At 45.7% G+C, this 27215-nt stretch overlaps 2 protein-coding genes across 4 annotated transcripts in view; one reads left to right on the forward strand and one right to left on the reverse strand.

The window, feature by feature from the left end:
- LOC123761386 (uncharacterized) overlaps positions 1–27215 on the reverse strand; it is a 348122-nt gene that overhangs the window by 313269 nt on the left and 7638 nt on the right. The window lies entirely within an intron of this gene.
- LOC123761389 (uncharacterized) lies at positions 1466–26943 on the forward strand. 3 transcript variants are annotated; one of them, XM_045747401.2, is made up of 8 exons: positions 1466–1503; positions 2316–2520; positions 13911–14168; positions 14915–15040; positions 15240–15332; positions 22179–22325; positions 23088–23234; positions 26744–26943. In XM_045747401.2, the coding sequence occupies exons 1-8, from the start codon at positions 1498–1500 to the stop codon at positions 26851–26853; spliced, it is 1092 nt and encodes a 363-aa protein (XP_045603357.2). In that variant the 5' UTR covers positions 1466–1497; the 3' UTR covers positions 26854–26943. The 3 variants fall into 3 exon arrangements, with proteins under 3 accessions (XP_045603357.2, XP_045603359.2, XP_069169793.1); XM_045747403.2 differs by lacking the exon at positions 1466–1503 and adding an exon at positions 1600–1662; XM_069313692.1 differs by lacking the exon at positions 1466–1503 and adding an exon at positions 1691–1715.

The following is a 27215-nucleotide window of genomic DNA, read 5'->3' on the forward strand; positions in this document are numbered from 1 at the left end:
AAACACAACTAGGTGAGTACAACTAGGTGAGTACACACACACACACACACACACACACACACACACACACACACACACACACACACACACACACACACACACACACACACACACACACACGACAAACATACACCATGGTCAACTAGGCGAGTCCACCACACAAACTGAGTACCCAGATGAGCCACAGGGACGTTAGAAAGAATTTTTTCAGTGTCAGTAGTTAATAAATGGAATGCATTAGGCAGTGATGTGGTGGAGGCTGACTCCATACACAGTTTCAAATGCAGATATGATAGAGCCCAGTAGGCTCAGGAATCTGTACACCAGTTGATTGACAGTTGAGAGGCGGGACCAAAGAGCCAAAGCGCAACCCCCGCAAGCACAATTAGGTGAGTACACACCCACGCTATAGGAGACCAGAGGGACATTACACAAGGAAGGGGAACTACCTCCCTGTAACGACTGGAGAAAGAGACCTGGGAGTGGACGTAACACCAAACCTTACAACGGAGGCTCGTAAAATAACCCATCCCCCTAATAGTGCGTCGCATTTTAACGTATAATTTACCTACGGCCAAAAATTGTATTAGAAAATGAAAGCGGCTCCCGAAATTGACATACTGTCATGTTTTCTATTTTGGGTCTTCTAGTAGTTAGGAGAGGGGCACCTTAGTACGATAGTTTCTTAACATTGGGAAATCTTAGGAGGACGGGCTGCGTGTAAATAGGATAATGACAGCACAGTACTCTACACTAGCAAAACTTTGAACGTCTTTCAGGAACCTAAATAAGGAGGCATTTAAGAGCGCTTTACACTGCCTACATGAGACCAGCCTTAGGGTATGCCGCACAATCATGGAGCCCCCACCTGAAGAAACAAAGATACTGGAAAAGGTTCAAAAGTTTGCGATGAGGCTCATCTCAGAAATGCGATGGATGAGGTATGAAGAACTACTGAAAGAACTGAACCTGACGACGCTAGAAAACACGAGAGAGAGAGAGAGTGAAGAGACATGATGGAGACGTACAAAATACTTAGAGGTATTGACAGAGCGGAAATAGAGGAAAAGATTCACATTCAATGCCATTAGTACAAGGGAGCATAGGCGGAAGCTTGAGACTCCGACGAGTCAGAGATCTTAGAAAGTTTTCATTTAGCGTAAGAGTAGCGGGAAAATCGAATAAGCTAAAGGAGCAGGTTGTTGAAGCAAACTCTATTCATCGTTTTAAAAGTAGATATGGTTGGGAAATAGGACATGAGCGATTGCTTTAAATAACCGACGTCTAACAAGGCGGGTTCCAAGAACTAATGCTCGATCCACACACACACACACACACACACACACACACACACACACAGGTTTCTATACACAGCTGGAGGCGGGAGCTAAGAAGAGCAGTGTGTAACCTGGAGCATATAAGGCCGACCTGAGTAGCGCCTCCGTCAGACCAACTCCTGCCTTAGTGAAGTGTACACCTCCCCCAGGACTCTTCCCCATGAAGGTAAGACCTGCCTTAGTGAAGTGTACACCTCCCCCAGGACTCTCCCCATGAAGGTAAGACCTGCCTTAGTGAAGTGTACACCTCCCCCAGGACTCTCCCCATGAAGGTAAGACCTGCCTTAGTGAAGTGTACACCTCCCCCAGGACTCTCCCCATGAAGGTAAGACCTGCCTTAGTGAAGTGTACACTTCCCCCAGGACTCTCCCCATGAAGGTAAGACCTGCCTTAGTGAAGTGTACACCTCCCCCAGGACACTCTCCATGAAGGTAAGACCTGCCTGGCCTGACCCAGCGTGACAGAGGTGGGCCTGGCCTGACCCAGCGTGACAGAGGTGGGCCTGGCCTGACCCAGCGTGACAGAGGTGGGCCTGGCCTGACCCAGCGTGACAGAGGTGGGCCTGGCCTGACCCAGCGTGACAGAGGTGGGCCTGGCCTGACCCAGCGTGACAGAGGTGGGCCTGGCCTGACCCAGCGTGACAGAGGTGGGCCTGGCCTGACCCAGCGTGACAGAGGTGGGCCTGGCCTGACCCAGCGTGACAGAGGTGGGCCTGGCCTGACCCAGCGTGACGGAAAAGTGTTTCACTGAAGGGAATGTAAGGGAATTATCAGGAGAAGCGCCAAGCCATTACGCCTATATAACACTAGGAAGGGGTCAGGATAAGGATATGGGATGGGACGGGGGAAAGGAATGGTGCCTAACCACTTGGATGATCGGGGAATTGAACGCCGACCTACATGACGCGAGACCGTTGCTCTACCATCCAACCCAAGTAGTTGGGCAAAAGTAATTTCGTAACTAATTCTTGCATCCCAGGTGCTGAAGAACGTGGTGGGGGCCCTGTTGCTGGTGGCGACGGCCAGCTGTGCCCTGCTCCCCCCCGCCACACCTGCCCCACAACCACAACCTCAACAACCACAACAGCAACAACCTCCTCAACAACCACAACACCGAAATTTACAACAGAAGATAAGCGAAATAATAGAAGAAATAAGCCAGGCAGAGAGAGAGGAGAAGGAAGGTAAGTTAGAAAGAACTAGCTTTAATCAGTGTTGAAATTGAAATTGAAGTTGAAATAAGTTTATTGAGGTAAAATACACACAAAGGGATGAGGTAGCTCAAGCTATTCTCACCCCGTTCAGTACATCGTGTTAATACATACATAGACACACATCACAAACAATAAACATATTACCAAACATTCTGAGAGATAAACATCTACATTTCTACTAATCAGTGTTAGTGTTTGTTTTACTAATACATTCAGAGACACGTGTTAGCAGTGTTTTATTAATACATTACTCACAAGCGTGACGGACTACCTCTCTCACTACTCGCTCACAACGAGGAAACAAAGGGAGTTTATCTGCTCACTAATGAAAATTGCACCGACAAACTAACCAACACGGAAAATTGTACTGAAAATTTAGTACCATTAGGAGGTTGTAGCTGTAACCAGCAGCTAACAATCTCCCCCTCACTCACCCCCCCCCCCCTAGCTCCCCGCGCCCTTATCTCCCCCCCCTCACTCACCCCCCCTAGCTCCCCGCGCCCTTATCTCCCCCCCCCTCCCTCACCCCCTACACCCCACGCATATCACCCCTTTCCCCTTTTCCCTTAATTTCCAAGTTATTTACTGTATTACTTGCATTTTTTCCCCCATTCCACATCTGTCTTTATAATGTTCTGATTCTATCTGTTCCACGAGACGAAGTCGCATGAAACAATGTTTCTTGCAAAATTAGCCGTTACGGATAATCTTCTCACCGTATTTTAGTAACACTCTAAATAAACGTCTGGAGTATAAACGAGTGTTTATGCCCCAACTTCTCCATGTTCCTAGATGTTCTTTTATGTTCTCTGCATTTCTTGTTACACGTTCTTTACGTACACTTCCCATGTTCTCTTTATGGTGGGTTGCGGTGCCCGCAGGTGGGTGGGTTGCGGTGCCCGCAGGTGGGTGGGTTGCGGTGCCCGCAGGTGGGTGGGTTGCGGTGCCCGCAGGTGGGTGGATTTGTCGGGTGGGTTGTGGTGTACAACTGTGTACACACTTAATTGTTCTTACAGGGTCTGAGCATCGGCTCTTTGGTCCCACCTCTCAACTGGCAGTCAATTGGATTATAAGTTCCTGAGCTATTGGGTTCTATCATGTTTACATTTGAACCTGTGTATGGAGTCTGCCTCCACCACATCACTTCCTAGTGCATTACATTTGTTAACTACTCTAACACTGAAAAAATCTTTCTAGTGTCACTGTGATTCATTTGGGTACTAAGTTCCACCCATGTCCCCTTGTTGAGGATTGAGGTGGGCAACGGAGGAATGTTAAAAGCATATATTCTTTGCATTAGTGTGATAATACACTGCCTTTTGCATGTGATTATAGAGTTCTAAAGTACTCTGGGGATCCACTTCCACTGCATCAGTTAACTTGTCCAACGCACCATGCAGCCAGGCGCTGTGAACCTCGACTCCACTTACCTGGATAAAATTAGGACCATAAATTGAACAGGTGTGTTGTAAGATTGTTTAACTTCTATAAGCGAGACACTGAGTCTGCACAGATGTCAAAACTTTGTTGTTTTGCCATTTCTTTTTTACAGCCAAACTTCCACCCTGGAGTTGATGCGGGAAGTTAGTGCACTGTGTTTCGTGTTGTAATCGTATAGAGATGCGTTGTGGTACAGGCCTAGAACCTCTCTCCCACCCACCCCCCCCCCCTCCTTCTCCCTTTCTCTCCCTTCCCTTGTGCGTGTTCAGTATGGACGGCAACATGTAAAGTCTCACCTCAAAACTGTGTTTAGAGTCTTTAACATGGTAAACATCTTTACTTACTCGGTAACAAGCGCAAAACATCTTTTTGCGCCTTAACATTTTTTTTTTTACATAATAAATTTTTTTTTTTTAATATGTACACTTTTTGATTGGATTAATCTGTACCACATTCTCTTTTTTTTTAATTAAGATTAGGTGACAGGAAAATAATTTACGTGAATCTTCCCAATTAACTTAATATTTTGATTTTCTTTACAGAGAGAAGTGTAACGAGCAAATGATTGCAACTCTCTCTTATGCGTAGCCAACAGTCTATGGGGACATGAGAAATAAAGCAGGAAAGATGGGATGGGGGTATGATTCCATGGTTTAAACCACCACTCTACCCAGAATGGGTCAAAACTAACACTAAGGACTCCGACATGGCTCCAGGGTTGAAGGCTTGATGTATTTACAAGTACAGCCAGCACAGGTCAAGACTAGAGAAGAGTCTTCTCCCGCGGATCTTTGTCCAGAATTTTGATAAATCATGACATCGAGGGGGGCGGGGGGTGCTATACAGAAGAGTAAGTAATTATCAAAAAAAGGCACCAAGCTGGGAAGGCTATGTATCACCATCAAGTGTACGGAATAATCAGAGGGCGCTAAATATCACCAAGGATGCCAATATGAGAACAGGAACGCATAAGGCGAACGATATCAAAGGTATCTGATTCACCAAGAATTCTATCGAGTGACAAGTGACTATGGGGTACAGTCGAAAGCAAGAGACACGCTCGTCCTGGAAGTCAGGACATTCAACAAGGATATGCACGACCATAAGAGGGGGCAATAAGCAGCAGGGCGGCGCTCCATTAAGTAACCGTGAGTTAAGCGTGTATAGCCAATACACAACCTTGTCTAAGCCGTTTCCCACCGCCGGTTACGGTGATAGGAGGAAGGCCATCGGAACACACTTAAGAGCATGCAGTTTGTTATCAGTAACAGAAGATTAACGACACTGCCAACGGGCAAGGATGGAGGAATGAATAACTGGGTAAAAGTCTGAATAAGGAATATATTTATGGGAGACAGGACAAGTGCGGATAGCTTCCTTAGCGGCAGCATAGCTACAACAATAACAATGTAGTTGTTAACTACAACAACAAAGGCGGATTGACAGCACGAAAGTGGGTGACGAAGAGCATACAGAATAGAATACAATTCTGCCGTGAAGATGCTAGTTTCTGGAGACAGGCGACACATATAGATGTGGTCAGGAAAAAAATAGAGTAGCGTACACCGTCTGCAGATTTAGACCCATCGGTGAAGACGGAAATGGAGCCCGAGTGTGAAGAAAGGTGCTCAAGGAAAAGGCGTTTCAGAACTGTAGGAGAGGTAAAAGCTTTAGTCACGTGGGTCAGGGTGTTACAAAATTTAGGAAGGGGGACCCTCCACGAGGGGGCAAATACGGAACAGCTCGAGGAGAAATATTGGTAACACTAACCGAAGGAGAATTGTTTAGGCGAGACAACCATTCAGTAAGAGGGAGGTGGTGAAGGGGAACAAGGACCACAGGAGGGGTAAAGGTCAAAGCACGACATAGGCGAGAGTGAGGGTGTTGTAGAGACCGTGCAAGGTAGCGAAGACAATAGCTATCACGGCGGTCCTGGAGTGACAGGACGCCGGTTTCAACATATAGACTGAGGGTAGGAGTCGAACGAAAGGTTTCAGAGCTGAGGCATAACCCAGTATGGTGCAGAGCATCAAGTCGACGAAGAGTAGAAGGAGAAGCAGACGAGTAAGCAGGGCAATCGTAATCGAGTTTAGACAGTACGAGAGAGGAATGTAAAGCGAGGAGTGCGCGCCTATTCGCTCCCCCAAGAAGTATGGGACAAAACCTTAAGAAGGGTAAGGGCCTTAGAGCACTCAACTCTGAGGTAAGAGATATGAGGCGACCAAGACAAACGAGTTTCAAAGATTAACCCTAAAAGCTTACCGGAATCTTTGTACACAAGGGGATGACCATAAAGCGACCAAGAGGGACGAAGAACGACCTGCTTTCGAGTAAAAGTCATAGCACAAGTCTTAGTTGCAGAGAATTTGAAGCCATGATTGGTCGCCCAAGACGACACGGCATCAATCGCAAGTTGAAGCCGTCACTGATGGAAATGCGAGTCATCACCCCGACAACAAAGGGTAAGATCATCAACATAGAGTGCTGAGAAGATGCCAGAGGGAAGGGAGGAAATAAGACCATTGAGGGCAACAAGGAAAAAGTAGTGCTCAGAACACTACCCTGGGGTACACCTTCGAATTACCGAAAAGAGGCAAAGAGAGCAATACCAAGCCTCACTCTAAAGGAACGACTTGACTGGAAGCTTTGTAGAAAGAGAGGGAGATTACCACGAAGACCAAAAGAATGGAGTTGGGACAGAATATGTTATCTCCAGGTGGTGTCGTATACTTTTCCATGTCAAAAATGACAGCAGCAACAGAGGTCTTCACAGCAAAAGCAGTACGAATATTAGACCTCCAAGTTCACCAAGTTGTGCTGCGGCACTTGCGAAAGTCAAATTGAGAAAAGACGAGGTGGTGATAGTGTTCCAGGAACAACATCAGACGGACATTGACCATATGCTCAAAGAGTTTGCAAACGCAATGCGTGAGGGAAATGGGGGCAGAAGTCCTTAGGGGATGTCCCTAGAGAGACTGGTTTCCGACTAAGAAGAACCACCACCTGAAGCTAGTCCTCGGGGATCGAGGGCGACTCCCAGATACGGTTATACAGATTTAGTAAATACCGAGACGCGCATGGAGGGAGATGGCGAAGCATATCATAATGAATGTCTTCTGAGCCCGCTGCCGTAGAACTGTAGAGGGCCAGGGTGGACTGAAGTTCAGAGAGAAAAGGGATCATTATAGGGAAGCTGGAGATGAGTGCGAAAGTCTAGGTTAGAAGATTAAAGAACGGGCTAAAGAACGTAAGAACGGGCTTACGATTAAGAAAAGACAGAGGAAGATGAGAACCGGAACTAACAGTCGAAAAGTGGGAACCTAGTTCGGTCGCGACCGCCACCGGATCCGCCACAAGAGTACCAAGGAGGTAAAGGACTGGCGAGACATCTGGAACAAACTTACCCGCTATCTTGCAGATTTTCTTCCAGATCTAGGGCAGAGGAGTATCTGACGTACTTGTGGAGACAGAAGATTTCCAACTCTCACGTTTAGCTGTACGGATGGTTCTACAGGCCACCGCACTTGCCTACCGAAATCAAATAAAAGAAGCGGCCGTCTGTCGGCGTCGGATCCGCCATAGTCCTTACGGGCTCACCATAGCCCGTGCTACATGGACAGTCCTGAGTAGCTAAATCTTTAACAACAACAACATGTCGGCGTCGGTCTTTCTTCCAGGCTGCACGCTTACAACGGACAGCCCGAGCATAGTCCGCATTCCACCAGGGAACTCACTTCCACGTGCCCCGGGAGGTAGAGCTAGGAACAGAGCGGAGGGCAGCGCCTAATATGGTGTCATGAAAAAGGAGGAGGGCTCGAAGGAGAGGCAGAGTGGAGATGTTGGAGAGAGTAGCATGTAGGGTGAATAGGTTCCAGTCAGCCATTGCAAACTGCCACCTAAGGAAGGAGAGGGAGGGTGGAAAGAGAAAAAGATGACAAGGAAGGAGGATATGGTCACTGTTATGGAGGTCATCAAGAACCCGCCATGTGAAATCTAAATAAAGAGACGACGACCAGAGAGAAAGAGCAAGACAGGAAAGGGTAGGAGGGCGGGAGACCACGTGAATGGTCTCAAGAATTTAGAAAAGAAAGGGAAGAAGAGAGGACAAACTTAAAAAAAAAAGTGGTCCCGACTGCTTGTCAGAACATCACCGCAGAGGGTATGCCGACAGTTGAAATCACCCAACAGGAGCACAGGATCTGGTAAGAAGTCCAACGGGTGCCTAAGATCAGGAAGAGATAGTGGGATATTTAAGGGGAGATAAATAGAAGAGATTGTATACCATTTACTCACAAAGATATGGGCTGCAGAACATTGGATAGACGACTGAAAAAGTAGGGGTATGAAGGGAATATCAATACTAATCAGGAGAGCAGTAGAGTTATGGGCCCCAGCAAAAGCTAACCGTGGGGGGGGGGGGGGGGGAAGAGGAGAGAAAGGAATAACCCCGAAAATGACCAGGACGAGCACCAACCATCGGCTCCTGGAGACATACACAAAGTGGTGAAAACTGTGTTATCAGAAGTAGGAGTTCATGGAAGTTGGCATAAAATCCACGAATATTCCATTGACGAATTGAACAGAGAACAGTGAAGAAACAATTCCAAAGAACACAGCATACTAAAGATGATCGATCAGGATCAGTAAAATCATTGGTAAATTGAGCAAGGACGATGGAGTTAAGGGAGCGGGACGGACCAGAGGCGAGTGGGCGGGGTCCTGAGCAGGGGGGAGGGGGGAGGGAGGGGAAGGGGGGGGCAGAAACAGGGAAGCGCACCTCAGCAAGGCAGCAAAAGAGAATCGAGGGCGAAAAGAACCTCCATAGCTGGGAGAGGGGGCCCGACCACCGAAATGTGAGAGGATGCAGTGATAGAGTCGGAGGTGGAGGGTGGGGAAGAAAGTGATGCTGGGGAGGAAGAAGGGGAGGAGCCAGGCTTCCGTTTCTGACTTGTGTCAGCAACAACGTACTGGGCAATAGTCTCTATTGTCTCAACAGGAGAAGGAGAACGGGAGTGACCAACATGAAGATTGTGTCCATCATCATCAGGTAGCTACCTGTCTACCTGGACAGACAGGTAGCATGGAGGGCCAAGAGACAGGGGGGGAGGGAGGGCTGGGAAGAAGGAGCGGGGGGGGGGGAGGGCTGGGAAGAAGGAGCGGGGGGGGGGGAGGGCTGTTAAGAAGGAGCGGGGGGGGGCTAGGAAAAAGGAGCAGGGGAGATGGGGAAGAAGACACAGAAGACATGGTAGATTGGGAAGGAAGGAGAGAAACACCAGATGGAGGACCCCCTTGGGTCAGAATGTAAAGGAGGTAGGAATGTAAAGGCGGTAGGCGTGTCCGGGTCTAAGGTCTGGAAACGGTTGTGAGACTGAGAAAGGAGGGAAAGGCGAGAAGAGGTGGAATGCAGCACACTAGCATAAGATACACTAGCGAAAGAGAAGAGACGGCGGACTTGGCGTCTCGCCTCAAAAAAAGACAAACGATCGCAGTACTTCAAATTGAGGATAGCTTCCTCAAATTTGTAGCGCGCACACGCGCGGGAGAAGGTAGGGTGGGCGTCACCACAATTGAGGCAGTGAGCCTGGGAAGAAGAGCACTCCGTCTTAGAGTGACCCCGAGTCCCTACACATGGAGCACAGACACAGAGCACTTGTGCATTTGAGGGCACCATGCCCAAACTTCCAGCACTTATTGCAAAGTCTAGGAGAGGGAATATACACCTGAACGTACCGTCTGATATCGGCAAGAATTATAGAAGGCGGAAGGGTTCTGCTATCAAAAGTGATCACATCTCGAAGAGGTTGATAACGATGACCCCGAGGGGATCGAGTGAACGTATCAACCTGGAGGACAGAATGGCCTTGGCTTCAAAGATATGTTTAATATCCTCGTGGCAGTCTTTCAGGTCCCTAACACCAGTCACAACATGATGCGGGAGGATAACAGTGCCAACACTGGCATTTAACGGGGCATTTTTGGAGACCTTAACAGGGGTCTCCCCAATACTGGACAATGCGGCTAAGTTGGTAGCTGCATCCTGAGAAGGAGCAATGACGACACGTGTACCAAAACAGGTGGGGTTAAAAGTAACAGAGGCATTCACTGAATCAACGAGATGTTTATGGGGGAAGAAATCGTCAGGAAGAGTAGAATCCAGATGTTTGAGATCAAAGCATTTAGTCCATGTAGCAGGACTGAACAGGGCGTGGAACGTATTTGCGTGGGAAGGAATCGTGTGAGATCGTCAGTGGGGGGGGGGGGGGGTCGTGGGTCGGTGCTCAGACCATCCAGTGAGGTGGGTGGGAGGTTAAAAGGGACAGTAGTCACAATGAGAGAGGCTTCCTGTTGAGGATCTTTGGGGTGTGGAGCTTTAGGTGTTTTATTCCCTTTGGCCCGGTGAATTTGCTGCCACATCTCCCCGAGAGTGGTGTGTTCATTCAGGTGTGAACACCATTCTAGCTACTTTTGTTCTTTTATTTGTCTGGTCTCTCGATGTACATGTTCCTTGACCTCACAAAGTAAGATCCTGTTGCGGTCACTTGGCTGCTTTTTGTATAGCTTTCTTGTTCTATTGAGTCTATGGTTGAGTTCTTTGACACGTTCGCAATAGTACCAATGATCTTTATGGTGTCCGGTGGACTGTTTTTTCAGTGGGATTGAGTGGTTGGCTGCACTTTGAATCGCTTTGACAAATTCTTGTTCCGCCCGATTAATGTCTTCGGGAAGATCATAGTTTCTTTGCCACTCTGAAATGAGGTTTTGAAATCGGTCCCAGTTTGCTAAAGCAAAGTTCCAGGCTTCAGATGGAGGCGGAGGTGGGGTGGGTAGGTCTAACTGAAGATCAATTTGGACCCCATAGTGGTCGCTTGTGAGTGTGGGCTCAACTGACCATGTTGCTGCATCTCTTAGGGAGGCTGACACGAAGGTTAGGTCTAATCTGCCTCCTTGGATGTGGCAACCAGGTTTGCAGAGAGAGCAGCCAGCAATCAACTCCCACCAGATGTATTAGCAGTACAGACCGGACTAGAGGAAGAAAGGTGGCACAGAATCCTTACAGCATGTGAAGAAGTCTCCGACACTAATGCCCCCTTCACACTGGATGAGCTCAATCGGGCTAAGAAAAACTCCAAGGATACATCCCCTGGAGCCGACAAAATAACCTATAAAATGATTAGAAACCTCGGCCCAGAGGGAGACGCTGCATACCTAAGGTTAATTAATTTAGCCTGGACTTCTCAAACTAGACCTTCTGCTTGGAATAGAGCAGACATAGTGCCGATCCCAAAACCCAAAGATCCAGCTAATCCCAGGCCCATCTCTCTCCAAAGCTGTGCAGCCAAGACGGCTGACAGAATGGCACTCAACAGACTGGAGTGGAAAATGCCTAAACTGCACCATGATATGTATGCCTATAGAAGAGGGGTTGGCACAGTGGAATGTATTACAACTCTGTTAGCCCACTTGAATGACAGACCAGGAATGCTGATATTCCTGGACCTCGAAAAAGCCTTTGAACTGGCTAGCGCCCCAGCTATTCTCTGCTGCCTCATTGACAAAGAGGTCAGAGGCAACCTGCTCTCCTGGACCAAAAACTGTCTCATAAACAGAGAAGCAAGAGTAAAACTTCATGGCACAGTCTCTGAGTACAAAAGACATGAAAATGGTACACCGCAAGGAGGTATTCTTAGCCCTCTTCTCTTCAACTGTTTAATGGAAAGAATAATGAGGTTGAAACTCCCACATCACTGCAGGCTGCTAAACTACGCGGACGACTTTGTCATCATAAAAGGAAGGGATGCGGCGCGCCTTGCACCCAAATGCTTAGACTGCATCAGTAAAGAGGCAAAACAGATTGGGATCAAACTCAACCCCTCAAAGTCAAAGGCCATGCCCATAAAAATAGCGAAACCCAACATCCAACTCACAGTACAGGGTCAACCAATAGAATGGGTCGACACCTATCAGTATCTAGGAATCATCCTGGACACACACATGAATTTTAATGCTGAGGTCACATACTTGAGAGAGCGAACTGCGGCCCGGACGGCAATCCTCAGGTCGCTAACCTCCCTTTCTGGAGGAGCCAATCTGCAAGTCCTTCGCACATACTATGTACAGGCAGTCAGATCAGTGATCGATTATGCCGCACCTGCACTCACAAATCTATCACACCAACAGTGGAAAAAGCTTGAAGTTGCCCAAAACAATGCTATGAGAGCTGCACTGGGAGCCCCCATGTGGGCCAGGCTTGAAACTCTTAGACTGGAGACGGGTTTGCCCTCTCTACAAGAAAGAATATCACAAAGGAGAGCTACAATTATCAGTAAGATAATTATTTCTTCTGATCCAATCCCAGTACGGCAGGCTTTGGTGGTTGGACTAGGCCAAAACAATGGAAACTCTTGGGTTGCAAGAGCAGGAAAAGTCCTAAACAGACTACATTTAAAAAACATGATTCTTGATAGAGAGGGTGATCATCCACACCCAAATTACACTCCTTCCGCGCCGTGGGAAGAGCCTACTTTCAAAATAGTAATAGAAAGTCTCCCAATGAAAAAGGCTGCCTATGATCCGACAATCCTAAGGCGCATAATAGAAGAGCAAATGTATAGCATAGCAGTAGCAGGAGCCACCCACATCTTCACAGACGGATCGGTGGACACAGAAAATGAGAGTGCTGGCGCTGCTCTTTGCACGACCAGCGTTCAGGCATATTGGAGACTGGGAGGACTAGTATCATCAACCCAAACTGAGCTGTTTGCCATACAACAGGCATTCGCATATGTGATTGCACAAAACACTCAAAATGCAATCATACACACAGACTCAAAAGCTGCACTTCAAATACTAGGACAAAAACAGTGGAAAGATAATGTGGAAATAATTACCACCATTTTGTATCAAGGAGCAGTCGCTAAAGGCAAAGGCCTCAACATAACTTTAAACTGGATCCCATCCCATATTGGAATCCCATTAAATGAAAAAGCTGATGAAATTGCTAAATTGGTAACTTGTCATATAGTGATACATAAAACAATTCAACCCAGCCTAGAGAACATAAAAAAGATCATCACCAAAAAACTCTCACATCTCAACAAAGCCTACCTACACCAGAGAATAGCTGAAGGTTCGCCATCTGCAACATGGTATCTTCAGGCAACCAAATTAGAAAGGTTAAATATCCCAGAAGGAATCCACAGGGAAATAGCAGTTAGGCTATATAGACTACGTCTAGGTTACAGATGCAACTGGGAGATTGGTGAACCCCGACAGAGAGAGTGCATCTTCTGCCAAACTGTCACAGAAAAGCCATTACTTCACTATCTTCTGGAATGTGAAGCAACCAATGACCTTAGAAGAGCTTTAAGAGTTCCTGAATCATGCAGTGGCCACCCTGAAGCCATCAACACAGCCACTCTCCTGGTCAACAAAGGTGTCCAGCAGCTGGACACCCTCATAAAGACTGTGAAGCAGTATCCTCCCCCACGATAACAGCTTGATGGTTAAATGCAACCTCAGAACACTGGGAAAAAAAAATTGTACCACTTACGGGCTATTCATGCCCGTGCCACCTCTTGGGTGGCTTAATCTTTATCAATCAATCAATCAATGAGAGAGGGAGCCGCTCCAGGGAACGAGGTGGTCACCACTGGGGGCTTGGGGCTCGACCCTACCACAGAGGAGGGAGGGGAGCAGAGGAGAGTAGACAGGAGGGTTAAAGGAGTAGCTTGGTCTGGACCCAATGTAGTGGGGGCTACAGAACCCGGTCTTCCATCACAGTCCAAGATGTGGCAACCCTCACATCAGTTGCCATTTCTGAGCTTCAGAGGTCAAGCCTTTAGTCTGGAATATATAATTCTCTCTATCTCTCTCGTATCTTATGAATGGAAGGTAATGTTCTCTCGTCTCACCTTGGCCAGTAACGAAGACGTGTAACGAAGCCACAAGCGTCAACAACACGTACTTCGTTAACCCCGACGCCAACAGCCTGGAGCTGGGCGCCTGTACGCTCACCATCAACCACCTTGACAACAACATCTGCCAGATGAGGTTCGACTTCATAACCCTCGACCTCTCCCAGCCGGATTCCAATGGTATCTGCACTGACGACTTCCTGACTGTAACCGGCGGAGTGTCCAGTGTTCCCATGATTTGCGGATACAACAGTGGTCAACACGGTGAGTAGATGCCCAGTGATCACTACTAACAGTGACCAACATAGCGATATTTTAGTTATCTTTTGTTCAAGTTTATCAACTTTAACAAAACCTACAAATTACAAATTACAAATTTGTAATGATAATATTGATTTTGATTAAAATGAATTGCTATCAAAACCTGTCAGCACAAGCTGCTTGCACTTGCATGTTGCATCACACGATGAACCACTCGTGTATTGGAAGGCATTGTTATCTACAGTACGTTGCTGCATGACAATATTCTTAATGTCTCTGCTCAAGTGTGGTTAGTCACGTTTGCATTATTCATTGAGAAAGTGAGAGTAACTGTATGATTCCTCAAAGTTAACACGTATGATTAAAATATACTAATTAACTATTCCAAAAAATAAGACAAATATGGTTTCCTGTCATACATGACATACAGCTGGATGTATAATGTTTGTATAATCTCCACATCGGCTGATATTTACATTATACACAAGCGGCTTTATAAGTGTGATCAAGTTTACTGAGAAGGGGAGACATCTCCCGTCACGCAGGGTGCAGTCGCACCTCCACAGATCTCCAGTATCAGCTCTTGATACTGGTAATGGCTCAAAAGGGCCACCACTTACGGGCTATTCATGCCCGTGCCACCTTTTGGGTGGCACGGGCATGAATCCGTGAATCTTAATCTTCATCAATCAATCAAGTTTACTGAGAAGCCAGCCGACGTGCCCTAGTGTCACCACTCACTGTTACAGTTTACTACGATGTGGACCCCAACGGTGGAGCCGTGAAGCTGACGGTAGACCGCTCGGCGCAGGCCTCTCTCCTCAAGACCTGGAACATTAAAGTCTCCCAGATCGCCTGTGACTCCAGGTTCCGAGGTGAGATCTCTTTATTTTATATCTTTACCTCAGTCTTAGTGCTTAAGTTTCCCCTCCATGAAAGATCTGTTCCATGAATCTGCTCCTCAACATATGCTAAACGACCGTCTAAAAGCCATCTCTTAATAAGAATGTCCCATAAGCTGGCGTGATACACTAACCATACTCCTGGTGTCTGCTCTCCCGCCTGCCCCTACAGCGCCCGTGGGCTGCCTGCAGTACTACACGACCACCGCTGGCACAGTCAGCAGCTTCAACTTCCTCAATGCCAACACCGCCACTGGTCAGAGCAGTAAGTACAAATACTTACAACTTGCACTCCAAACCTCACTATATTATTGTCTCGTGCAACCCTGAAGTCGCGCCTCTTGTTGCCTTATCAGGGTCATATTCAGAGGCTTCACCCGTAAGAAATTACAAGTATCGATACACTTCCTGCTGGACTGTACAAGTGTACAGGACCTTAAACACTATTGTACGATTTTTATACAAATTTAAAAATATAATTATTCTGCCGTTCCTTGCTCCAGTGAATATATTTCCTTGACTTACTCTAATTTCGACCTCTGAACAAATTCATTTCTTGTCAAACACAACTCTGTTTATTAAGCTGAACAATGTCCTTCCCCCCCCCATTTACCTCTTTCTGTGCCACCTTTCCCCCCCAAGTTCACACTGTCACCCCTCTTCCTAGTTCACAGTGTCACCCCTCTTCCTAGTTCACACAGTGTCACCCCTCTTCCTAGTTCACACAGTGTCACCCCTCTTCCTAGTTCACACAGTGTCACCCCTCTTCCTAGTTCACAGTGTCACCCCTCTTCCTAGTTCACACAGTGTCACCCCTCTTCCTAGTTCACACAGTGTCACCCCTCTTCCTAGTTCACACAGTGTCACCCCTCTTCCTAGTTCACACAGTGTCACCCCTCTTCCTAGTTCACACAGTGTCACCCCTCTTCCTAGTTCACACAGTGTCACCCCTCTTCCTAGTTCACACAGTGTCACCCCTCTTCCTAGTTCACACAGTGTCACCCCTCTTCCTAGTTCACACAGTGTCACCCCTCTTCCTAGTTCACACAGTGTCACCCCTCTTCCTAGTTCACACAGTGTCACCCCTCTTCCTAGTTCACACAGTGTCACCCCTCTTCCTAGTTCACACAGTGTCACCCCTCTTCCTAGTTCACACAGTGTCACCCCTCTTCCTAGTTCACACAGTGTCACCCCTCTTCCTAGTTCACACAGTGTCACCCCTCTTCCTAGTTCACACAGTGTCACCCCTCTTCCTAGTTCACACAGTGTCACCCCTCTTCCTAGTTCACACAGTGTCACTTTTCCCTAGTTGACCCTTCCTATCAAGGCGAGGTGTTGTGTGGCACTAAGGTGCTCATATCCCAGGAGAGCTGTTATGAATGCAGAGGTGATGAGGTAGCCTCGTGGGTACAATATCCAAGAGTGGCGTTGATTCAGCGTTGAATTGATGTGGCACTGGGAGATTGTGCTCGCTGGCTAGCCAGCCTTGGTAAACTTTGGGTGGATTACGATATGCTTAAAAACACTCGAGTACATAAAGCAATTACAAAGTTCCAGGTACCTCCTTCTCATATCGGAAATAGACAAGATCACAAACTATAGTACCATATTGCCCTTTGGAGATAACACTAGGATTTTTATGAGTATTCAACATAGACAGCAAAATCCCAAACTGATGTAAATCAGGTCTTTCAATGGGCCTCAAAAAATAATATGGTATTTATTGAAATATAAGTTCCAGCTCCTGCGCTACAGAAAAATGAAAATATAAAAACGGAAATCACGTACAAAAACGCTTTCAGATCAAACCATATAACGTAAAAGCAATGTTAAGTATTTGAGTGTACTCATGTCGGAAGACCTTACCTTTAAAGAACACAATAAAGTAACCGTCACAACTACAAGAAAAATGACAGGTTGGATGACAAGACCCTTTCACACTAGAGATGCTATACCGATGATGATACTTTTCAAGACGCTAGTGCTCTCTAGAGTGGAATACTGCTGCACAATGAGAGCCCCCTTCAGAAATTGCTGATCTGGAGAGCGTGCAGAGATCCTTTACTGCTAGAATCTACTCGGTAAAACATCTAAACTATTGGGACCGACTAAAGAGCCTAAATCTGTATTCTTTAGAGCAGAGGCGGGAGAGATATAATAATTTACACGTGGAAAAAAGTAGAGGGGCTGGTCCCAAACCTGTACACAGAAATAACACCACACGAGACCAGAAGGCATGGCAGGATGTGCAGAATACCCCCGTTGAAGAGCAGAGGTGCAACAGGTACTCTGAGAGAGAACTGTCAACATCAGAGGCCCGAGACTGTTCAACACGCTTCCACTACACATAAGGGACATAACTGGCCGACCCCTCACAGTGTTCAAGAGATAACTCAATGAACACCTCCAAAGAATACCTGATCAACCAGGCTCTGATTCATATGCCAGGCTGCAAGCATCTGCGTCCAACAGCCTGGTTGATCAGTCCAGCAACCAGAAAGCCTGGTCAGGGACCGGGCCACTTGCACGTTCAGCCCCGAAATCAACGTAAGGTAACCGGAAAGTAAGGTACCTCATACCGGCGCCTATAATGAATGGACATTTAAAACTGCAGTTTGAGTATGAGCCAGTTCTTGCTGGGAGAGTTTACAGATGGAGTGCTCAAGGTCGAGGGATTCGTCACCTGCACTAACTAGACAATTATAAGAACTTAATTGCCAAGTTAGTGGCAATTGTCCTGATACTGAAAATGGAAGTTGTAGTGAGTGAACTGGTGCTAGTGAGGAGCTATGTGGAGCTCTGAGGGCAGAGGTGGATTCCCTGAGGGAGGAGCTACGACAGATGGAGCTAGGACAGACGAAACAACGTCAAGAAGCTAATGAGGAACGCAGCAGTAGAAAGTTGTCCTGGAATGTCGTAAATGACAGGGGTCTTAAAAAGACTTTGAAGAGGCCGCCTACAGATATAAAAGACTTCCAACCCATTCGCCTTACTGGAGGACGAATGCTGTGTGGAGACGGTAGTTTCCTCGAAAGTCAAGACAACGAAGGAACGCAGGTCTCTCAAGGTATAGTTGCACTAATTATCTTTATGGACACACCAGAGTTAAGCGACTCAATAAATTATATAAATGCACCAGGTATCTCAAACCATACAATGCCAACAATTGTCAGACCCAACTATACACATGCAATAGGTGTAAAAGGGGTAAGCATCATGCAGCATTGTGCAAGTATATAAAATTAAAGTATTCAAACCCCAAGGTGAGAGATAGTAATCCCATCACAGTATAGTGCTGCAAGATGTGAGAAAATTTCCGTGTCCTAGCGACAACGTCTAATGTTAATGCGACTTTCCTACTGCCCAACTTCTCATCAAGATCAAAAGAACCAACGTCACCACTAATGGATTATTTGAACAAGAATCCCCAAAATTTTTTTTCACACAAATTGGCAGATGAACCTAAACTAAAGCCACACATGTAAAATTCAATCTTTCAGGGTTCATGATAAAGAGAACCTAAAGACTACACAGTGGTCCTACAACTAGTAAGTACGCTTAGGGGGGGATATGTCCGACCTGTACAGGCCATAGTAGTCGACCAAATCCCATTTGACCTACATGTTCGTGGTCTAGGGAAAACGGCCAAATTTCTACAAGAAAAGGGAATCTGGCTGATAACAAAATAATCTCTGATCGCCTCACCGATGTAGGAATACTAGTAGGTGCAGACTATTATTACCAGTTCATTACTGGACAAACTAAACAAGAGGGAATGAGCCTGTTAAAGTCAACAGGAGGCAAGTTACTCGCAGGTACAGTCTTAACCCTGAAGATTCAGGTGGTGTTCAGTCCCTGAGCCCATTCTGTGCCTCTGTAACCTCTCCCCCTGAGAGTCATTCTACCAGATTTGACCTAATTTAGAGGTCAAAGAGATGGACGTGGAAATATTATAATAATAATAATAATAATAATATTAATAATAAATATTATATATATATATATATATATATATATATATATATATATATATATATATATATATATATATATATATATATATATATATATATATATATATTTGTTAAACAATGGGTTAGATTTGACAAATGGTTTAAAAGTATGGCAGTAAGTAAGAATATAAATGAATGACTTGACATGAGATGTAGAGAATTTGCTGGAGGTGTGAGGCTCGCTTCCGAGGACGTTGACCTCACTTGAACTGAAGAAATTGTGAGGGGAGGTCGTGCTCCATTTGAGCCCCCGGTGAAGAAAAACCCCTGTTTGATATACCTTCAACAAGAAGGAAGTGGACGGACTTTTCGACATTGGAATAAGTTTGTGGACGTGTCGGCTCAAGTCATTTACTGCAGGAAGAGTGGTAAAGCAGTACTGAAGCATTTTTCGTTGGGTAGCTTGTGAGGGCCCTGTCGAGCATCGGCCAGGAAGTGCCTTCGACTGAACAAATTCTGTAGTAAGCTCATTTTGACCAGTTAAGTGATTGCCTATAGGGAGTTGATGGAGTGTTTGCGAGTCATTGGCGTGCATGACGCAGTGGGAGGCGAGTGACTGACTATTTTTGGTATTGAGGAGTGTTTATACTGGTGTCTATAGTGTTACAGCCATAGGCTGGATTTTCTTGTGAACATTGATATGTGCTCTAGGGTTGATAATGCCTTATTGTATTGCAAAATTTAACCCATTTGGGGAGGTTGGTAGCATAAGTGGTGAGCCAGGAGTTGGGTCACCACTTGATATAAGCAGCTGATAGAGTGCTAATGGTAGTGGATTGCAACCTGACTAAAATAACAGTGTTGGAATCATTATTGTATCTTGTGTGTGTTGTGTATGTTCTCTGTATATTAAATGTTCATAACCAGCAGGTGTTTGCCCTTGTCCTAGTGAGGCCTCCCAGAAAGTAGGAGGGAGGGGGGGGGGGGGGAAGAAAGAAAGAAAGAGACAGGGTGGTACAGAATTATAATTCAGAGAAAGGGGGATTGAGGAGGTCATACCAAATAAGGAGAGAGTGGGGAGTCACAGCGGCTCGCATTGGGTGAGAACAAGGCCTGTGTTGGAGCCGAACCCCCTAAATGCATGACCCTGAACCCCTCTCCAAGAGCAGGAAGCATACAGGGTGATCTCCTGACCAAAGTATAAGAACTCTATGGGTTTTGGTTGGTTGTACGGCAGGGACATACGTACTCGACCTACAACAACGTAATAATAAAAACAAATGTAAGAAAAAGACAAGTGAAGAAAAGGGCAAATCATTAACAGAACAGAACTATAAACTATATAAGCACAGGCTCGCACACACAACACAGGAAGCACAACATACAAAAACACATAGGAAACAAAACAGTACAGTATATACAAGCCACAAACAAAAAACACAAAAGGGGTGAACCAAAACAAGGATCCAAAACATACATATAGCAGATAAGGCAACAAAAACAAAAATACAGGGAGTACACAATCAAGTACAAGGACTACACATTTATCTGGGAACTCCTGTGCCGGAAAGCGCAGGCAGTAAGCCTCGGAAATCAGTAGTTCGTCATCGGTCACCTGACGACCAGGAGACGCACGAGGCCGAGGAATGAAATCCGGCACCTTATAGATAAACCCCTGTGCTCACGGCATCCAAATGGTAGAAGAGCACCACGGGATGGGACGCACCCAAACATCCAAAGTGAGTTCCAAATACCGAGTTCTACTGAGCACTTCCCTGAAGGCCGAGATCACAGAGAGGGGTCTCGCACAAGGGGGGAGGGGGGTCTTCCCCTCACCACACCATCGCACGGCGACATGTCTGGATCCACCAACGGGGGGAAGTCCTCCTCCCAAAATAGGTTTACGGGGGCAGCCGCCACACCAGCGCAGTTCGTCACAATGAAAACAAGTTCTGGGCTGCCCTGCATAAAAAGCATGCATGGTGTAGCCCATCAACGTAACAGTGGATGGGATAGGCGACTTGAGACGCAGGGCAAGGGTCCTGGTACCACAAGACCCACGCTACCTGCCGGGAGAGACGGAGTTCAACCTGAGGGAAACCACAGTCACAAATTTCCCAAAATAACGCCAAAGCAGGTCTTCTTTTAACTCAAAGGGGACGCCATGCAGCGCCACATATATGAGGGAGCAGCATCGGTCCGATACAGAGACGGTACAACCGTCACCAGGGAGGGTAAACGAACGCCCATCATAACGGGCCACGAAGTCTTGATAGACAGCTGGGGAGCAGAACTTGAGTGCTCGGTGGGTCGTTAGCAGCTGTATACCAAAGACATCAGACACTCAAACGCAGAGCATATAAACAGAATAATTTCCACAACAGGGTATGATGCACGGCCCGAAAACTCTAGGCCAATGGTCTCCGAATGGTGAATAGGGGAAAGGGGTGGGGGGGGGGTCCCCATAACACCAACTTATTAACAGCCGGTGGTCCGCGCCCCCAGTGCGAACACCTCAACAACCTAATCAACAATGAAAGAGGCACACAGCACACACCCTCACACGGCGACCTCTAGCAGCCGAAAACTATTACCAAGCTATACTACCTAACAGCTAAGCTGTGTATACTGTTGTACTAATCCATTTTAGCTGTAGACTAATATTGTAACCTACTATATTAATCAATTATTTGATTGATAGGCTATGAACATATACCCCCAAATTATGTGAGCAGGAAAAAACTAGCAGGATAATTTCAGAATATACAGTCCACTTTTAAATATACAGGTCACTTTGAACTGAAAATAATCAATTAAATAAATTTAATAATTTAATACTTAAATAAATGCACAAGTAAATTCTGCGCTCCCAAAATACCGCTGCAACTAACCAATTTATATACGGCAAGCTAATGCTGTAACAGCCACTTTTGTATAGAGGGGCAGTTTTGAAATGTCTTGGCCCCTTAACGTTGATAGAATCTTCTCTTAACGTAGCTATTGCATCTCAGCTTTTCAATGGGGCTAATTTGCACTTCGTGACAAGCCACCTTTTCCCTCCTTTAGAGCCAGGTACCTTATTTACTCCTCCATACAGTCACATCATCTGTTCTGTAGCTTCCACCTGCCGTTTACTAAGGGTGGTTGGTGTTCCACAGACAGGCAGCTGTCCAACCAGGACTACGGGATCTGCATCAGACGCTACGACAACTACTGCGGCATCACCTGGGAATCATACAGTGATGGTGGCAACTTTGGCTTCACTATTTCCGGACCAGCCGATGCAACTGTAATAGACATCATAGGTAAGACACAGACACACTCATTCAAGCCATTAAATATGAATGGGGTTTCTCAAGACCAAAATGCTGCTGTTAACAAGCGCTGGATGGTGTCCTAAGTACTACAGACACAAGGAACACACAGCATATGTGGTGTGGCAACACCACTACACACTCGCATCGCAAGCGAGAGCCTCCCCGCTGATGTGGCACAATGGGAAGAATAGAAGAGTCACAAACCGCAAGGATCTAGATTCGATTCCAGAAATCAAAAGTCTTTGAGCAACGCTTGTCTTCACCTGATGCTTCTGTCATTAGTAAATAGGTAACAGACGTTAGAAAAGTGTTGTGGATGACTTCGTGGTCAGATAGTTAGCACAGAGGGTCTTCAGTAAATTTAATAGACTTCCAGAAGACGACTATGGAAAACTATCTGGTGGCCGAGACCCTTGCTAAGGTAGAGAGACTGGACACCACTACTCCACTGTTAACCTTTGTCCATCCAACAGTATTTGGATGGACAAATACTCCCTTCGTGAAATACAGAATACAGCTAATACTTCCTTCGTGAAAATAAGATTGGATTAAAAAAATGAAGTATTTTAAACAAAGTGTTTTGATGAACAAAAATAAAAAGATTGAAAGAATTATTAGATTACGTTTTACCTTTCGATTATAAATAAAGCAAGCCTTCAACGTCCCATCAGAAACTGTCAGATAAAACTTTGTCACTTGTGTTATATCTTCCTCGAAAGAGCGCCAGTACTTACTCTAGACTCTGTACAGGTACCATTATCACGAGCAGCCGGGACAGTGACTGTACTACGGACTACGTGGTCATCCCCGGGGGGATGTACACCACTTCCTCCACCAGTACTGTTGTCACGCCCGCTGGAAGGTACTGCGGCCTCGGCTTCCCTCCCTCAGTTACTAGTAAGTAACCCCTTCCTCCATGTAGTAGGGTAGCGTGTGATTACAACCGTACATTTCTTGTTTTGAGGAGCGAGATTACGGAATTTTCACACCCTTTATCACACACTTTAATAGAAATCCCAAGTCCCCACTACATTCCTTGAGTACTAAATTCCCATAGAGTTTACTGGAGTTCCCACGTCTCTACAGTGCTCCTCGGGTATGCCTGAACTACGGGCTCACCATAACCCGTGCAACCTAGAACTTCTTGTTCCGGGTAGCGAATCTTAAATAAAAACAACGTAGGGTATGAAATTCCTTCAGAAGTTCCCATAGACTTTACCACAAAGTTTAATAATTCCAAGTTCTCACTGGGATACCCAGTCGTCTCAGGGTAAGGTTTACATCTGCTAATTGTTTACCAAGATTCCCCATTAGGTGCAGCCCTGTCACGGTGTTCCCTCCTCAGTGAGGTTCCTCGTAGTCAAATTCCCAATTATAAGGACACAGCTGTAGGTCCCCAGCATGTAGGTAGACAGTCCATCCTTACATACAAAAATCCAAGCTCGTTAATCCAGTCGCCAAACCGTTCCTGTTTATGAATGAAAAGCGGTTTACACACTACTGACAACTGATGTCTGAACATTTCCGAAGCAAGTACTTCACTCACGTCCTCTGTTCAAACCGCAATGCTATAAATGCTTCACCGACTTACTTCAAATACAAATAATTGCCAACATAACCTAAACATCTAACCTAACCTATCCTACGCCTAACTATATAAAGAATTTTTATGTACAATATTAATTTATGTATGAGAACAAATCAATTTTTAAAACACAGTATGTTAAAATTTATGAATTCATCTGGAGAGGACGGCCGCTGCTTTAACCAGCCTAGTGTGAGGACGGGTTGTCTGGGGAGGACGGCCGCTGCTTTAACCAGCGTAGTATGAGGACTGGTAGAGGTAGAATGTACTCCAACAAGACATTCTCCCGAATAGTGCTCACCGAGATCTCAATTGACCGGTTGTGTGCACCCTGAGAAAACTGATTTGTAGACATAATGAACGATTCAAAACCCACATGGGTACACGGGGCTCACACTCTTTTCCTCAAGTCTCCAGTAAACAGACACCATCTTTGAAAATACTTTAGACACCCCCGCCTGGGTGTGAATGCCTCTGTACTATCATAGCAACCATGGGTAGTGCATGAACCTGTAGCTCACAACACCGCCATGCAGCTTATGCCCACAGCATCACTTAATGATGACGAAACAGTAACATAGTAGACCGTGCCAGTGATAAAGCTTAGGTTTTGTTAGTAAAGCGAGGCAGACAGCCACAGCACACAGCCGTGGTTTGATGCCTCTAGTGCATCGTACAACCGGGACATCATGTTCCTTTAGAAAATGTGTGTGGAAAATGATTCGTATTCATGATTTATTGACCAGGAATCTGATAACAGCAGTGTTGTGACTAGATTTGGTGTTATACGTTGTAAATTGAGGGCATGTAACTGCGTCAGGTGGCGTCGTCTGCTGGCGTCAGGTGGCGTCGTCTGCTGGCGTCATCTGCTCGTATCATTAAACATTACATCCCCAATATATCCTGTCCTCCATATCGTGTTATATTTGACTATTCATTATAGTTCATCCACGTATATATCCCTCACCTAAGGTTGTCCCCCCCCCCTCCATTTATTTGCCCAATATAGGAACACTGATATTTATCAGCCCCCAGATAGTTTCAATGCTCCTCGCTGCACATGTTCCCTCTTAATTTATAACAAAAATGGGATCTTTTTATGCCATTCTATTTCTTCTATGCCTTGAACATTACTATGTCTCAAATTATAGAAAAGTTAGTTAGTTATATATTCAACAACCAATCCCCACTCAACAGTTTACCCCGATTCTCAATACCATTACACTCTGGCTGTCTGACCGGCCCCTCCCCTCAGGATAGTGATACAACAGTGGAATATTAAACAAGAACTGGCTGCTGCTCGACCCTCTTGGCCCCAGGTGCTTTGTGCGGTGTGACGATTCTGCCACACAACTATCCAAAAACCCTCGCCAGGCTGCTGGGTTAGGCTCTGGCTCTACTCTCTACGAAGCTTCCTCTAGACTGTATTTCTCACTGTCCCACTTCCCGCTCACACTTTACCTGTACAACTGATTGACTGATTGGCCTGGAGAGAGACCAGGTTGGTCAAGGCAGAGAGACAATTAGAAACAGAGATGGAAGGGAGAGAACGAAGAAAAAGCGGGGAATGTTTTAAAAGAGAAATGCAGCTCGGCGTTCTCCCTTCTCTTTGCCATCTCTCCCTCCCCGGGTTCCAATCACTTGGGTTGGACGGTAGAGCGACGGTCTCGCTTCATGCAGGTCGGCGCTCAATCCCCGACCGTCCAAGTGGTTGGGCACCATTCCTTCCCCCCCTTCCCATCCCAAATCCTTTTCCTGACCCCTTCCAAGTGCTATATAGTCGTAATGGCTTGGCCGCTTTCCCCTGCTAGTTCCCTTCCCCTTCCTTTCCGGGGCGCTTTAGCAACATATTATACACTGGAAGTCGGACTTTTTGTTAACGTTAACAGTTTTCAACACCGGTTTTCACAAGATGATAGACTTGTTTATGGTTTCAGGTCACAACCCGAATATTCATAATTGTAATTTATCTACTAGAATGAAATATGGACACAGTACAAGTATTACATATATTTTGTTATTTGCAATAAAACTATTTGTCATTTCATGTAACAGAATTTTAGTTCTCTCCGTAAATGGATCAATTTTTACACCGCACATAGAGTAATGTTCTCCTGTATGTTCTTGTCCACACACCTCATCTAGATACCTCTGCACAGTGGGAACAATATCCAAGAGTGACGTTGGTTCGTTCCAATTCGGCGCTGAATTTGCGTTACTCTTTGATGTTGTGGACACAAGGTACAGGGCACACACACACCACCCAGGAGCCAGATTCACAAAGCAGTTACGCAAGTACTTACGAACGTGTACATCTTTCCTCAATCTTTGTCGGCTTTGGTTACATTTATTAAACAGTTTACAAGCATGAAAACTTACAAATCAACTGTTGTTATTGTTATAAACAGCCTCCTGGTGCTTCGGAGCTCATTAACTATTTAATAATTGTAAACACAGGCGCCATAAATTGAGAAAAGATGTGCAGGTTCGTAAGTGCTTGCGTAACTGCTTCGTTAATCTTGCCCCTGGATCACATAACCCCAGGGGGCCTTAACCTCGGCTCTCTCATCCTCGCCCTGTTGGTCAGCTGTACTCCAACATGACCACAGCAGTCTGGCCTAACATTAACTTAGTACACTCTCTCTTATTGACATTATTATATTCTCCTGCTAGCAATATATTATAGTTATATATTAGTGTGTAATTATGTAATAGTTTCGTCATCCATTATAATGGTATTTATGATATTAATTGTCATGTCTGTTAAATGATACTCTCTAATATGGTTGTAATAATTACACTATATCCGTCCCTCCGCCAGCCACGTCCCAGCCCTTCGTCCTGTACGTGAAGACGGACGACAACGAGGCGGGAGACAGCGTGAACCGCGGCTTTAGTCTCAGATACCGACAGCTTAGTTACTGCACATAATTATTGTATATATTACTGCCATTGCTTCGACTGTCTTCACTGATAACTGATGTTAGTTTTGATGTCGCTGTAATAATAAAAAAAAAAAAATATTTTTATTTTATTTAAAATTAACGAATAGTACAGCTTACACGATGATAAAATAAGGGAAACTATAAATAATTAACATAAGTCAGTAAAACAGTCCCCGTCACTCCGTCTGCACAACCCGTCATCTTAAAAATAAATTTTGGATTTTTTTTCTAAAACAGTAAGTTAAGGGTCCTCTGGTAGATTAGGAGAGCAGGAAATTATCCTAAAGTTTCAAAACGTCATGAAAAAACGTTAATTGAAAGTTTCCTCTCCTAACCTTACCGAGTAAG

The sequence above is a fragment of the Procambarus clarkii genome, chromosome 7, assembly GCF_040958095.1.
Source record: "Procambarus clarkii isolate CNS0578487 chromosome 7, FALCON_Pclarkii_2.0, whole genome shotgun sequence".
Lineage (NCBI taxonomy): Eukaryota > Metazoa > Arthropoda > Malacostraca > Decapoda > Cambaridae > Procambarus > Procambarus clarkii.